The 14,587-nt window shown below is 36.1% G+C and overlaps 2 protein-coding genes across 5 annotated transcripts in view; one reads left to right on the top strand and one right to left on the bottom strand.

The window, feature by feature from the left end:
- LOC136027299 (endochitinase-like) overlaps positions 1-3,633 on the top strand; it is a 37,206-nt gene extending 33,573 nt beyond the window's left edge. The window contains exon 11 of the mRNA XM_065704406.1: positions 3,448-3,633. Coding sequence (XP_065560478.1) covers positions 3,448-3,570 — 123 coding nt within the window. The 3' untranslated portion in view covers positions 3,571-3,633. The remainder of the gene's footprint in view (positions 1-3,447) is intronic.
- The window catches only part of LOC136027298 (angiogenic factor with G patch and FHA domains 1-like), an 88,664-nt gene that overhangs the window by 34,299 nt on the left and 39,778 nt on the right, over positions 1-14,587 (bottom strand). For 2 of the 4 annotated variants that reach the window (XR_010617566.1, XR_010617565.1), the window contains exons 9-11: positions 12,143-12,329; positions 6,534-6,630; positions 4,124-4,308 (exon numbers count right to left, since the gene is read on the bottom strand). Coding sequence is in view for 2 of the 4 variants with exons in the window: in XM_065704403.1 (XP_065560475.1) it covers positions 4,138-4,308; positions 6,534-6,630; positions 12,143-12,329 (455 nt within the window). In the remaining 2 variants the exon portion in view is untranslated. Of the gene's footprint in view, positions 1-3,805; positions 4,309-6,533; positions 6,631-12,142; positions 12,330-14,587 lie in introns of those variants that run through there. The other 2 variants (XM_065704403.1, XM_065704404.1) reach the window with 1 other exon arrangement.

The following is a 14,587-nucleotide window of genomic DNA, read 5'->3' as shown; positions in this document are numbered from 1 at the left end:
AATTCTATGATTTAACAAAAGACGAAAAAATATACTCCTGAACATGGATAAGAATCTTATCAAACCATTCATGTTAACGCCTATAGAAGCATATTTTGTTTTTTTTAGTTTTTCCGAAAAACAAGTATTTTCGCAGAAGCAAACACAACTGCGGCTTATATAAGAGAGAACATGAGAAGAATAAAAAAAGCGGTGTGTATCGTACAGTTTTGTGGTAGAGATTTCCGGTAGAGATTCAGAACTTGCATATCTACATATTTACAGGGAATTTTTCTGTGGCACAAAAAAATGATTGATATTCAAGAAAAGACATGGGCCATTGAAACTAAATCCGTTCTATTTTTAATTAAATTCTTAAACTATTTTGTTTTAAATTACAAAATTAAATTTTGTTACTTATAATATCAAAACATGGTCAAATTTCATAACTATATACAGTTCTATGATAGCACATCTTCTATAAAATCGTTACATTTGAAGTTTTTGTATCAATGTACGGACAGGCCTAATACTTGTTGTTTTGTTTATTTAAAGTGATGGTATTCAGAAAGCTCCTTCCAACCATTGGAATAAACTAAAAATATTAAAAGTTAACAGAAGCACCAAACAAATGACTTCAAGCATCTTTGAAGCTAATCATAGTTTTTTCATTACTAGCATATTCAATATGATAAGTAAGAAACTTACCGTAAAGATACTGTGTGATCATCTCCGTGCAAGTAGTGTAAAGATACCATTCCTAAAACTCTTCAAGCCAGCATCAAAACTTTCACTTGAAGTATTTGGCAAAATTACGTGCAAGATCAAGAAGTCTACAGTTGCCAATTAATGTTACTTACTTAGACTTAGGTCCTCCCACGCCTGAGGGCACATAAGGCAGCAACAGTGGTTCGCCACCACGACCTGTCCTGAGCCTTCGACCAAAGCTCCTCCATCGAAGACCTCGCCAGCTTCGCCTCCTTCTCTAACATCCTACCAACGGTCATTTTGGGTCTCCCTGACTTGCGGAGTCCAGGGGGTATCCAACACCATATGCCATGAGGTAGCCTTTCATCACCCATTCGTACCATGTACCCCCAATACATCCATCGTTGCTTTCTAATGGCATCAAGGATGGGGGTATGATTTGTCATGGTATACATCTCATCATTTCTTATTCTCTTAGTCCAATGTATATTCAAAATAGATCTTAGGCAGTTATTATCGAATGCCCATAGTCGTTTTCCTAGTTGCGCAGTGATACTCCAAGTTTCACAGCCATATGTAAGGACGGAGAGGACATTGCTATTATACATTCTGAGTTTTAGCTTCTGGGAATATTTGCTATTTCTCCAAACATTTCTGAGACAATTGAAGGCAGAGCCAGCCAATGCTATTCGGCACAAAATTTCTCTTTCAGGATTGGCATCTTGCGTAAGAATGCTGCATAGAGATTTGAACTCTCTCACCACTTCAATTTCCTCATTGTTGACCAAAAGTCCCTCAGCTAAGTCAGGAATGACTGCATTTGACATTGATTTAGTCTTGTTAGCGTTTATGGAGAGTCCAACAGCATTTGCCACACGCTCAAGTTCATTTATATTGTGTTGTATATCTTCTGATTCGTGAGCGAAGAGTGCAATATCGTCCGCAAAAACACCATCATGAAGGGTTCTTAGTGGGTTTAATTGTAGACCCCCACTGAAGCTACATCCACGAAGCACAAAATCTATAACTATGGCAAATAACAGTGGCGATAGAATGCAGCCCTGCCTTACACCCGACTGAACGGTAAACCAGTCCGTTAGGCCACCCTCGGTTTGTACTGCACACATAATATCGAGGTATAGCGCTTTAATTATATTTACAATTTTAATCGGGATCCCGTAATGTATTAAACGGGGGTGAACAGCTTTTAATTTTTTATGGCCGGGTGGTTTCTATAACTTACTGTTTTTTGTATCAATATTTTTACATCATTTAAATTTCAAGAGATTTATTAGAACTTTAATCCTGAGCAAATTTTAGATTAAACTTACGACCATTTTCACAACCTACCAACGGCGTATAATCATTGAGGTTCCGAAAGTAAAACAGTTCAAAATAGGGATGAAACCTTTTAATTGACAGTGAACAGATAAAAAATTATTTAACTGGATATTTCGAATACATATACAGTGTTCATCATCAGCAGTAAAACTCTTTTTTTTTACTAATAAAGCTGTTTTTCTCCTTTTATCTTTAATCAGATGATTTAAAGTCTTGAATTGTAGACCTCGTTCGAACTTTTTTCCTTTAAAAGTGGCTAAATATAGATTGAATTTTATTGAAGGTGACAAAATCCTTTTCTTCTTACATTGATGAAAAAAATCTTGTTGATTTATAACATTTGCGTGTCTCTTATGGGTGTTAATATATTTAGACACCTCCTTGGTCACATTATCCCCATATACTCGACGTAGATAACTTCGATGACCACACTGCCTTTCCATGACGAAAGTAAAACAGTTCAAAATAGGGATAAAACCTTTTAATTGACAGTGAACAGATATAAAATTATTTAACTGGATATTTCGAACACATATACAGTGTTCATCATCAGCAGTAAAACTCAAAATCCAGTTAAATAATTTTATATCTGTTCACTGTCAATTAAAAGGTTTCATCCCTATTTTGAACTGTTTTACTTTCGTCATGGAAAGGCAATGTGGTCTTCGAAGTTATCTACGTTGAGGTTCCCTTTAAATTGGTGGCATTTCTTTGTTCGTAAGTTTATCGGAGTAAAATATGTTGCGCTCCCCGCTAAAAAAAATCCTGGATCCGCTCCTGGTTCAAGCGAAGAAACATCGCGAGGCATCTGAAGGCCAGAGGTTATGCTGAAGGCAAAATCAATCTAATCCTTTCAATTTTTTATAATTCTTTAGTTGTTAAATGATTGTTCTTAATAATTACACTAATTCTCTTTAACGGTTTAGATTCTTCCCCTTCCCCGACCATATAGCAGGATATACCCCTATATTTACATACAGAAATTTAAGTTTTTGTGTGCGTCTGGTTTTGTTTGTGTGTCAAAGGAGTTATATGCATTGAAAAGTCAGTTAAATTAATCAAGCTACAAATGTAAAAAATTTATGCATCACAATTTTGAAACCACAAGAATGGACAAGGGCTATAGAAATCCATAAAATGCAAACTTAAAAAAATATCCAAAAGTCCTTAATCTGAGAGAGACAGGCTTCCAAACAGGAGTCTAAAATACTTAGGCGCATTCTAATTTAGTTTAGGCTCTCTTTCTAAAATTGTTGCCCATTCTCTGCATATCTCTGCAATTTATTTCATTTACAAATAGAAAGGTACTGTGTCCTAAGAAACTAATTAAGATCAGTAATCTATTGCCATTGTCTGTTTCTTAATACAGTTTAAATTTACAGATAAATTTCCATGTTGAGCATTGTTTTTGTCTTTTAGTACTATTGGTGTATTGAAGGTGTTCCAGAGGAGCAGACATGTTCCGGTGACCTTGTATGGGATCAAAGCATCCTCGCCTGTGATTGGCCAAACAGTTCAAACACTGCCAACTGCAGTATCTAAATATGGATTATGTGATTTTGTTTCGTTCTTTCATCAGTGTGAATATATGTATAACACTGTTAATTTTGGCCTGTAACTCGTGTATTTTTCACTTCCTCCAATCTAACAAGCTATCTGTGTGTCTTAGTTTATGTGTTTTAAAGCTTGTCGTAGTATTTAATACAGAGTAGGTATTGCCAAAGTTTTGCAGTTAAATCTTCATGTTTGGCATGTCGATTCACTAGGGTTAAAAAAGTTTCAGGGGAAATAATTGATTTAATTCACTTACAAATTCAATAAATAGAACCAATACATGGGCATAACCATAAAATTAAATATTGAGACATAAGAGTCGCGGAATGTTTGCTTTTGAGCATAAGACTAAAGACAATTTCCTGTCCTCTCACGTTGCCTAAAGTTTTTTTTACCGCAAAGAAAGATCACTATGGTAGCAGGCTACACAGTAAACAATTTAAAACTAATAGACTTTCGGTATTATCAAGGGTTAAAGCGTGAAGAGATGTCCCTGTGACATCCTTCAGTCTACTATCCTCAAATTTGCAATTAGACTCACTTGATGCTTTCAGCTTAAAATAGTTCTTCGGTCTTGGTGTCTTTTATTTTCTCAGGGAGCTTTTCAAACCTTTGCTTTGTCTTCAGAAGAGCTGCTCGTTTGTGTTTTTGTTTCAACGTCAAAGGAGGCATATTAATTTCTTCAGCACCAAGACCAGCAGTGCCGGAGCGGGCTTCTAACCTTATCTGAAATAGAAAAAAAAAAGTTCGGTCGATGGCGACAGAGGCAAATTTTTGTCAAATGTTTCCTAGATGAGCATTCAACAACTATTTTGATTAAGTGTAAAAAAAAAACATTCTATTTGAGATGCTTATAACATTTGACAACATGACTAGCAAATGTTGTTCGCTGATAACCAATTTGTCTTGAAGAGAAATGTTGGACGTGATCATGCTCATCACCCGCCTGTCCCTCCATACTGTTGAAAATTTTCTGTTAAATTTTTGCCATTCTTTTTACCATTTTGGATGTTTCTAGGGAGACAGTCTAATTCTCCACCAGAAGATTCCCCCCAGAAAATTTCCTTGCGTAAAATTCTCCCAGGGAAATTCTCAGCGCAGAAATTTCACTCCCCGGAAAATCTCTCGACAATTCGCCTCTTGAAAATTCTCCCCAGATGTAAGTTGAGCAGCCAAAGGGAAAATAAGACAAATAAAAAAAAGCAAGGAAAATGTACGATTGTAAATCAGCTTTTATGAGGGAAAAGCCGTAGTTTAGTATGTAGGCAGGGGGTGGGGTGCCAGATGCGTAAAGGAGCAGATTTCAATGTCCAAATTATCCAATTCTCCACGAGCCTTCAGATAAATATAGGATGGGGTATGGAGGTTGGGGTTTAGGAATTGATCTCTCGTCTCCCTTTATTTAGACTAAGCCTGAATAAGGGTGCTGCATGGTGATTCCTCTCTTCTTATTGCAAAAAAATATATCTGACATTTATTTTAAAGCTTCTTTTAACTAAACTAATTTTTTTCATATTACACAAGACTATATACCATCATTTGGAAGTGCACATCAGCTACTGTGAACGAGGGGTGGTGGTATCATTTTGTAGGCGGGGTATGCAGAACCCAAAAAGTGCATTTTAATGCCAAAAAATTTTCACTCTCATTGAGCCTTCAGATAAATATAGAATTAGTTCTAAGAAAGGCTGGGGAGGTAAATTTATATTTAGCCCCTCTTTATTACCGGGAATTTTACTAGTTTATTACAGAAATAAAAAGTAGCATCGAGCCCTAAAACGAGCAGAATTAAAAAAAAAATATTCAAAGGATTGGGTGTTGAGCCAATATTGACGTTGTTAAGCCAAAGTAGAATTTTAAAATGACCTACACGCTCACATGTCTTTAGCAACCTATGACAACAACATACTGAATATAAGACCAACGTAGGCCGTCATTGAAATAATTCCTGTATATTATAACCGTAATGGTTTAATGCTCGACACAAAATCCTCGTTATTAACCCCCAAAGCCACAATCCAGATACAGTCTCTCTTGGGGAGCACATGGTACATCCTAACGTACCTTGGTTAAAGCTTGGGTTTAACTGTAACATTCTAGCCCCCGTAGCTGGTTGTTCTCGCATCTTTTTGGTCATGTTTCGTACCGTGAAGCAATATTAATATATATTTTTTTTTACAAAGGGCGATACTGTATAACGAGAGATTAAGCGATAATGCTCTATCTAGGCCATATGATGCAGCAACCCAATTGGCTGCTGTCCAAGAGGAAAATGAGCTGTATTCAGTGCCCTTACTAAGAGTTTTTTTTTCCTTTCGATGTATTGCTTGCATTACAAATGTCTCCATTTATCGGAGTAACAAAATATAGGCTAAATACATCAAAACATCAATGAAGCAATTACCTGGTGGAAAAAAAAACAACCAGGATTTTTTAAAATAATAATTTAAAGATAAAAACATCTTTACAAAGAAAGGTTAACCACAGAAAAGTAAAGTTAGAAACTAAGACGAGCAGAAATAAAGTCATAAAACCCGTCAAACTAAAAACGAACAGGAATTACTGTGATAAATAAATATACTTAAAACGAACATATCGAAATATTAATTCACCATTCTGGTATGATTTTATGAGAAACAAGAATACAGTGTTCCACGGGCCCAACTCCCAGCATGTGCGATAATATTTCGCAAGATAGCAGCATTGACAGCTTTTAAAAAATCATCTGGCAGGAGTCAACCATCAACACATTTGCAAATAAAATATCAATATACTAGGAGGCGAAGGATGCGGGAAGGGAGGGAGGGAGGGAGGGAGGGAGAGAGAGAGAGAGAGAGAGAGAGAGAGAGAGAGAGAGAGAGAGAGAGAGGGGGGGGGGAAGGAGAGAGAGAGAAACCCAGACAAACAGTTGGACAGTCAGAAACAGAGGGGGAAAAAATTGGATTCCTTACTGGCTCAGCTATTCCCTTCGTTTTCCCGATTCCTTCTCCTTTTGACCATCCCATTTGGGAGAGCATCTTGAATCCTTTATTGCTTTCTTTTATGCTCCTAGAATGGAAAAATCAGCACCCAAGGAATACAAAAAACAACAACACAGAGACAACCAACTTCCACCTCGGAGAGCAATATTATAGAGGAACAAAATGAAACTTAATCTATCGTATGGGAACTAACATACATGATTTCCAATACAAACTTCATCACCAAAATATTTTCTTCTTCTTTTTCCAAAAATGTGGGGATTTAAAGTAAAAATAAAAACGTTTTAACATTTAGGAAAACTTCCCTTAATTACACTTACATGCTAAATTTGACGGTGCAATATTTTTTTCTTCTTACAGTTTTTAAACGTTGTAATTACTTAGAGTTGTTATAAGATGAATATCTAGTTGTTTTTTCTTCTTTTTTTTTTACAGAAAAATCACTTCAAACTAAAATGGCAAAACCAGTAGCCTGTAGAAAGATTCAGATAATGATTTATAATTTAACACTTAAAACTTGCGGGAAAGCACTCCTTTAAACAATGTCTAAATGACAGGCAATGTAAGTAGCACAGGACCAGTGCTGACACTGGTGTGAGTACCACACGGCCGTGGTCCCTTGTGGACTATCTGTGACAGGCAACAGATTCTACGAACACTTCCCCTGCCAGTATTTTTGCTGTAATGATACCACAGCTACGACCAGTATGGCTACTACAAGTTTACGATCTATGAAGAGTAATTTCCACAGTATTTGGCCCAATGTGTCACAGGCTTATGTCCCCTTCACCATCATTTCACTATGTCCACAATGACAAATTTTCCTCGTTCCCATTTAGCAAAAACTCATCAGCGACAAATTTTCAGCCAGAATCGATTCTTATTCTCCTGTTGTTTTTTTACTTAGAGAAATCTTATTGTATCTAAACCAAAGCTTTCTTACACCTGTATTTGTCTTTTTTTATTTCGCTTCCTCTCTTAACCTTTTTTTATTATTGATTTTTGATAGTCTTTACTACCAATTTTATGTCAAGTTCGTTATTTCCTTCCTTTTGTATTTTTTTTTCCAATACGAGGCAAAAATTTAGCTTCTTAATAATCTTTAGCAGCATAGTCTAACATTAGCAGTCAAGTCCATAGGAACTTGAATATCAGCGCTCGAAGCTAGGGTTAGGTTCCCCTTTCTTTTATCCTATGTTGGTAAAAATAGATTAATCAGTATTTTCTTCTATTTATCCTAGACCAAGTAGTGGACACCCTGAATTACGAAATTGGCTAAGCAAGTTAAGAATACTGAAAACAGAGAGCAGCAAAATCGAGCACATCAAGACTAATTACGATAGAAAAAACTAAATAGCAGGTGAATGTCACAGACTATTTTAGTGACCTACACCTTTAAGCATATAAACTTGACGTTATCATTGCAAGGAAGTTTCATTGTGACCCTGATGCTAATTTTTAAGCAGAGTTCAAAATTTAATCAGAAACTTTTCATTGTTTTGAGAAAATTAAATCATTAAAACTTTTCAGATGTTTTGTGTTAAGTTTTTAAAAACAGTTTTATATTTTTTTCTAAAATTTGGGTCGGCTAAATATTTTTGTTTATCAAGCTTCTAATTTCCAGGATACTTTACCTAGCACATACAAGTATGCTGGATAAAAAGTCAACTTTTGCCCATTTTTTTACACTGCTCAAAGGTTTAGCATTATGCAGTTTTTCTTTTTTAACACCAAGAACTACACAAGAAAAAGCTTTAAACAGTCATTACAGAAAAACAGCAAGCGCTAGAACGAATAATTCATAGTTACTTATTTGAATAATGCATAAAAATGGTAAACAGAACAGGTTTCAAGAGAAATGAATTTGTGTTTAAGTTAATGGGTCAAATTTTGCATCGACAACATAAAAATTACTCCACAAAAACTGTGAGGGAAGAAAAAATCATGGCTGCACTTCCCAATTCAGCGCAAATAAATGCTTTCTAGAAATTATTTCATCTAACCAAAAGAACATAAGCAGACTAAAACTGTCCAAGAACCTCAATTATTCACAAGTAAAGCTTTGGACCTAACGGTGAAAATAAAATACCATTCCTACAAACAAAATTCAGGTATAGAGATAGTGAAACAGAGGATACAAGCTTACTAATTTTCTTTTAATGTTCACAAAAAAAGATTCTAGCCTACTAAATAGCATACAAAAGTAGCGAAACAAAACTGTTTCACTTCTAAATGTATTTTTCTTATGGAGTATGCAATGTTTTAACTAAAAGCACAAAAAAAGTCTTAAAACATCAATTTTCCAGAAAATAAAATAGACTAGCTAAGTAGTATAAACAGTTAGCAAGAAAAAACTATCTTAGCTCCTAAAGTACATTCTTAAGAAACCGTGCAATGTCTCTGGAATTATCTGCAATATGGCTGGTCTGAAATTATCTCTTCTGGAGCAGCGTTCGAAAACAATTCATTCCTTCTAGTTTTCAGGGTTTAATTCTGGGAACATGAACCTGGAAATTCCTAATCATAAATTTGTCAATCCTTTTAATGAAATTTTCAATTATTCTCGATTTTTGTACTTTCAAGTGCATAGGAGACTTGAATCTGAAACGGCTGGAACAAGACCAGCTGCGATCCGTCCCGAAGGTCGGAAAAAGGAGCAGGTTTCCTGGAACCTTTTCATTTGCACTTCTACAAGTCGGGCTTGTCATATTTCAACCAAATTTGGTGGGAAGTAAGAGCTAGTCCTCGGTGTTTATTTGGGGTGTTTGGACACAGCCACGCCTCTGCTAGGGAACTGGCAAGGGTCCCTAAATCAAGACATGATGTTCTGCTTAGTGCTTTTGAAAAGCATATCTGGCGCTACCTATTTAGGGTAGGGAAGAGTAGGGAAGCGGGCTCTAAATTCTTGGTATTAAGACATCTAACTGAAGGGACCAGTCTGAAATTCATCTAATGGAAAGCGAGAATTAATCTCCTGGTTAGAAGAAAGAGTCCTAGCTCTCCCATTTAGAACGTCAAAATCTTCGGTGTTTCAGTTAAAAGTAGTGTTTAATAAAAGGAAATACAAGCTGCGCCCAATTTAACTAGCAACTTGCTTTACCTAGCAAAAGCCTACGCACACAAAAGTCAAACAGGCAAGTTTCAATATGAGAAATCTCAGCCGAACAAAGCGCAAGTCACGGAAATGTCAACATACGCAAAACTAAACCAAGCAAAATTAACACAAGCCCAATTCTACCAAAGCAGCCCTACGTAGCAAAACTAGGCCTAAAAAGAACAAGAGCGAAGAACTCATATGGCACTTGTGACGAAGTCGGAAGAGCCAGCATTCCGCAATTTTACCGCGGTGATATTTTTTATTTTTTTAGGCTACCATGATAAGCACCATTGCGGGGGATTTCTGCCTCTGGAGCTGAATAGCTTTTTCTATAATTTTTGATCGCTTTAAATCCATCACTTGTTTAGCTCCTCCTACGCTTGCTGGCCCATACTACATCAAATTCCAGATTTAATCACCATAAAACGTGATCCAATCACGTTTAAAAAACAGACATTTAAACGTGACATTTATCAGACATTTAAAAAAAAATTTGAAATTAAACTAAAAATAAATACTAAAAATGGCAGAGCAAGAAATAAAAACTTATAATAGCAATTATTTCTGTCAGGAAATGAACCTACGACCTTCGGAGTGAAATACCGACGCCATATCCACTACACTATGTAGTCTTCCAAGGAGACATTTTTAAAATAATTTTTTCGAATTAACCGTCCCTCCACTCCCCCCAGATGGTCGAAACGGGGAAGCGACAATTTCTACTTTAATCTAGTCCGGTCCCTGATATGCCTGCCAACTTTCATCGTCCTAGCTTATATGAAGTGCCTGAACTAGCAAAAGCAGGACCGACGGACAGAAATTGCGATCGCTATATTGCACTTGGCCGACGGGCAAGTGCCATAAAATCCATCCAGCTAATTTCAATACGGTTAAAACTCAATTTCTAAAATTTAACACATCAGAAGTCAATCTACTCAGTCCGGAGAGATCAAGGATTCAGTCAAAAAATATGAACTCACAAAAAATGATCCAAAAACTCAAATCAGGACGCAACATTAGAGCTAAACTTTAACCGATTAAAACTTACATAAGTAGGGCTCAGACAAAACAAACTGAAATCACAATATTGTCGAAGGTATATCAATCAACCAAAATACTCAACCTCTATAAGACGAAGAAAGTACAAGCAAAATTTCAAAACATACAATACACAGTCCCCGAACAATATAACCCAAAATGTGTGAAATGGTTCCCCGAATAAATAATATAGATAAAACCCCTGCAAAAAGTGTCTTAATTTTTTGTACATTGCTTTGATGAGCACCGGTTGGTATAAAATGACTGAAAGTCATTGTATCTTAAATTTTGCTTTGTTTTGGGGTTTTACCACGTTAGCTTTGTTTTGTGATTCGTATCCTTGGACCCAGCAACGCTTTTCACATGTAAATTTAACAAAACATTCGTAAAAATATTAATTACTAGCAGCCATATTAACAGGAACTAGACTTAATTTGTCTACTTATCTACTAATTATAGACTTAATTTATCTAATGTATCTACTTGGAGGTCATAACGTTAGCTCATGCTTGTCCCATTGCCCCTACCTCCAGAACTGTATGTTATATACAACTTTGGATTTGAGATGATCTAGAGAAGGGGAGAAATCCTTCCAACTCACACTTTCGAGCCCAAATGAGACCCTAAATAGTCCGTCACCATAACAGATACATTATATCTCTAACGAATCAGGATTCCCTGAAAGGTCCTATCGAATCAGGATTCTCTGGAAAGTCCTTTCTGAATTTTACTATGGATCATGTTTAACCACTTGAATAGTTCGTGGATCGATGTGGATCCGGCTGAATTTTTCAGGGGTTATTTTATAGGTTCGATTTTTGCTTTGACTTACTTTTACACAAGGTTAAATCTTATGTAGGTTTGCTTTTGCTTGGGTTAATATTTTGGTCTTTGAGTTTTTTTTGGGCAAACTTAATTTACAATCACATTAAGGATTTAGTTTAAGTTAACAAATTTACAAGGCTTTATGCAAAGATTGACCATAATAATGTGTCTCTGTGCAGATTGAATTTTTCGTGGGTGGAGTTCTACTGGATTGAGCTCCAAGTTAAGATCTTGCTAGGTCAAATTTAGCGTGGGCTCATCTATATTTAGGTTGAGTTTGTCAGTCTAACTTTGTGAGAAATTGTTAACAATACTTAAGAACAGATTCAATATAAAGAAAAAAGTATACCTGAGCGAACTACAATACTGTGTGTTTAAGCATCACATATTTTACCTTTATCAAGCCAGGGCCACGTTTTTTGAATTCGTAAATTCTTTCGAAAATTCTGAACAACAGAAAAGTAAATTTTGAGTCATAAACCTCATATAGTTAGGCTATGTTTTACAAGTAGGATATATAGCGCCATAAATCAGAGGAGAATAAAAAGAATTTTGAAAAGTTAAATGGAAGGGATAGAAAAAAGACAACAAAAGACAATCAAACATCAAATAAACTTACGCATCAATTGAAGCAGTTTCCACTTTCGCGTTGACATAATCGACTCCTTTCTCTTTTCGCCTGGCTTCAGCTCTGTCTTCGTATCCTTCTTTTATCTGTACATTTTCTATTGGTTTTTGAATCCCATATTTTTCTTTCAGGCGTTTCATTTCTTTTCTTCGCTGTTTTTCAGATGACTTCTTCCCGTCTAAAGAAAACACGTAATTGGAAATAAAAAATAAATGCTACCAATTCCAACTGCATACTAAAAAGGCAATGTACGTGGATCTGATACGAAAAAGAAAATCGGCCAGTAAAAAATACCCATTTTACAGGTCTCTTTATAAGCAAAGTTTATTTTGACTACCGATGGAAGAGCCCTAAACCACTCATTTACAGCTATGAACCATCCGTATATTTTTGGAATATGTGCATACTTCTTAAAAAAAAACACACAAAATAGAGCCTTAAAGCTCATTTGGCACTTGCTTCTAGCAACAAGCACTCTACAAGTAACTAGATCAAACGAACTCTCCTCCTCCAAAAGTGCAACCAACATCCTAGCTGCTACTCACAACCAGCTTGAATGAAACCTGACAGGTGTAGATGTAAACAATTTAGCCCTTCCCTAATAGAGGTTAGATCGAACATGGACTTCCAAAACTAAAATTATTGACCACGTTTGGGATCATTTTGTTAGCCCATAAAGTGTTATTAGGTTGATGACGTGAGATTTTAAAACTGCTACCCTCCCCATAGAAAACAGGTTAGATTAGGCATGAATACTTGAAAAGCATGACTATAAGCCTGGATCTTACTGGTTAAGCCTCGATATACGCTGATGATAAGAAATTAGGAGCCCTCTTTCCCCCTTTCCCTCAAAGGTCAAATAGGTACGGATTTGCTACATTTACTCTTACCTTCTATCAAGTTTGATTCAAAGACAACAACTACACTGAGAGATGTTATGATTATAATAATTTACTACACCTATTCCCATTAGAGGTTGGACTAGTTTTGAACTCCTGTGAAATGTCAAAAATAGGACATTAACAATAAATCTAATGTCATGATGACAAGACTTTTGGCCAGTGGTGAAAAAGAACTCCACTTTCTATGAGTAGATTGAGGAAGGAGAGTGTATTAGGCCAGACTAAAATGGCACAATTAAGACACTTATCCATGAAATTTCAGAAGTTTTGTTGAACCCTGAAAATGCTTCAGATAGACATCTTGGAGGCGTTTATCTGAGGTTGAAAGAAAAAAGGTTGAAAAGAGTATCGACCCCCAAAAAAGTAGAACTAAGAAACTTACTCTTACTTCTCAACAGATTCGCTTGAGATCCCGCCATTCTTTTCTTAGATCTATTGATACCAAAAGTTGGGGACCCCCCTACTTTTTTTACTTCCCACGGAGGGCAGTCAGCTTTGAAACCCCTAAAGGCATAACTCCTACGACCTGTTCTGATGGATGCTACAGTGATAAGAATTTGCAGACCCACTTCCCTTCCTTCTACAAAGCACCCAAAATAGGGTCTAGATCGCTAACGCATAACTAAGACGACAGCTCTTTCTTCCCGGCAGATTTGGCTAGGGTCTGACTACCTTTTTTGGCAGATGTACTAATGCAAAAAAAAAAAAAAATAAGGGATACCCTTTTCCTTGCACCACCTGAGTCAGGTTGTATCCAATCGTTCAAAAGGTATTAGAAAAAGGTCTTGAAAAAAGTTCTAAAAAAATCACTCTTACTTTCCCCAAAGCTAGGTTGATACTTGATAGCCACCAATGTCCCGGTAATAAGAACGAAATGGTCACTCTACCTTACTTTCTTTAGAAAAGTTGAATCATATCATGATCCCTCACACAATAAATAGGACACTAGTTCTAGCATCCAACTAGTTTTTATTGAGATCCAGAAACCTCTTCTGGTAGGTACCCTCATAAAAACAATCACACCCGCCTCCCTCCCCAGTGTCTAAAATGTGTCATAGTACTTTAAAGGTACAATTAAAACACTAGCTCTTTCTTTTAATTCATATTTAGTTAGAATCCAACAACCCCAACTAGTGTTTATGCTGACAACAAGATTATGGAAAACTCATCCTCTCCCCATCTATGGATTCCTGCTTTACTTGTGTCAGTCTACTCATGGGCAGGGCTGAAGCTTTACTTGCATCCAACATTTTATGAAAATGAATTAAAATTAAAAATTTTAAAAAAGAAAACAAGAAAATTTGAGAGTTCGGGTCCTCTTTGTCGGAATTACATCTTAGAAATCTGGAAGAGAAAAATGGTTCTGATCTTGGAACTCAGAAAAATACTTTTGTGCTCTACTCAGGTCTTAGGGTTATAATGAGCCAGGACAGTTTCGGGCTTCTTTTCTTTTTCCCATATTTAGTAAATAATAAACTGATAACGGTAAAAAAAAAAAACTGTAAAAGAAGGAGTCTTTCTCTGCAAAACAAAT

This window comes from Artemia franciscana, chromosome 5 (assembly GCF_032884065.1).
Source record: "Artemia franciscana chromosome 5, ASM3288406v1, whole genome shotgun sequence".
Classification (NCBI taxonomy): Eukaryota; Metazoa; Arthropoda; class Branchiopoda; order Anostraca; family Artemiidae; genus Artemia; species Artemia franciscana.
This window is presented reverse-complemented; position numbering and strand designations above follow the sequence as displayed.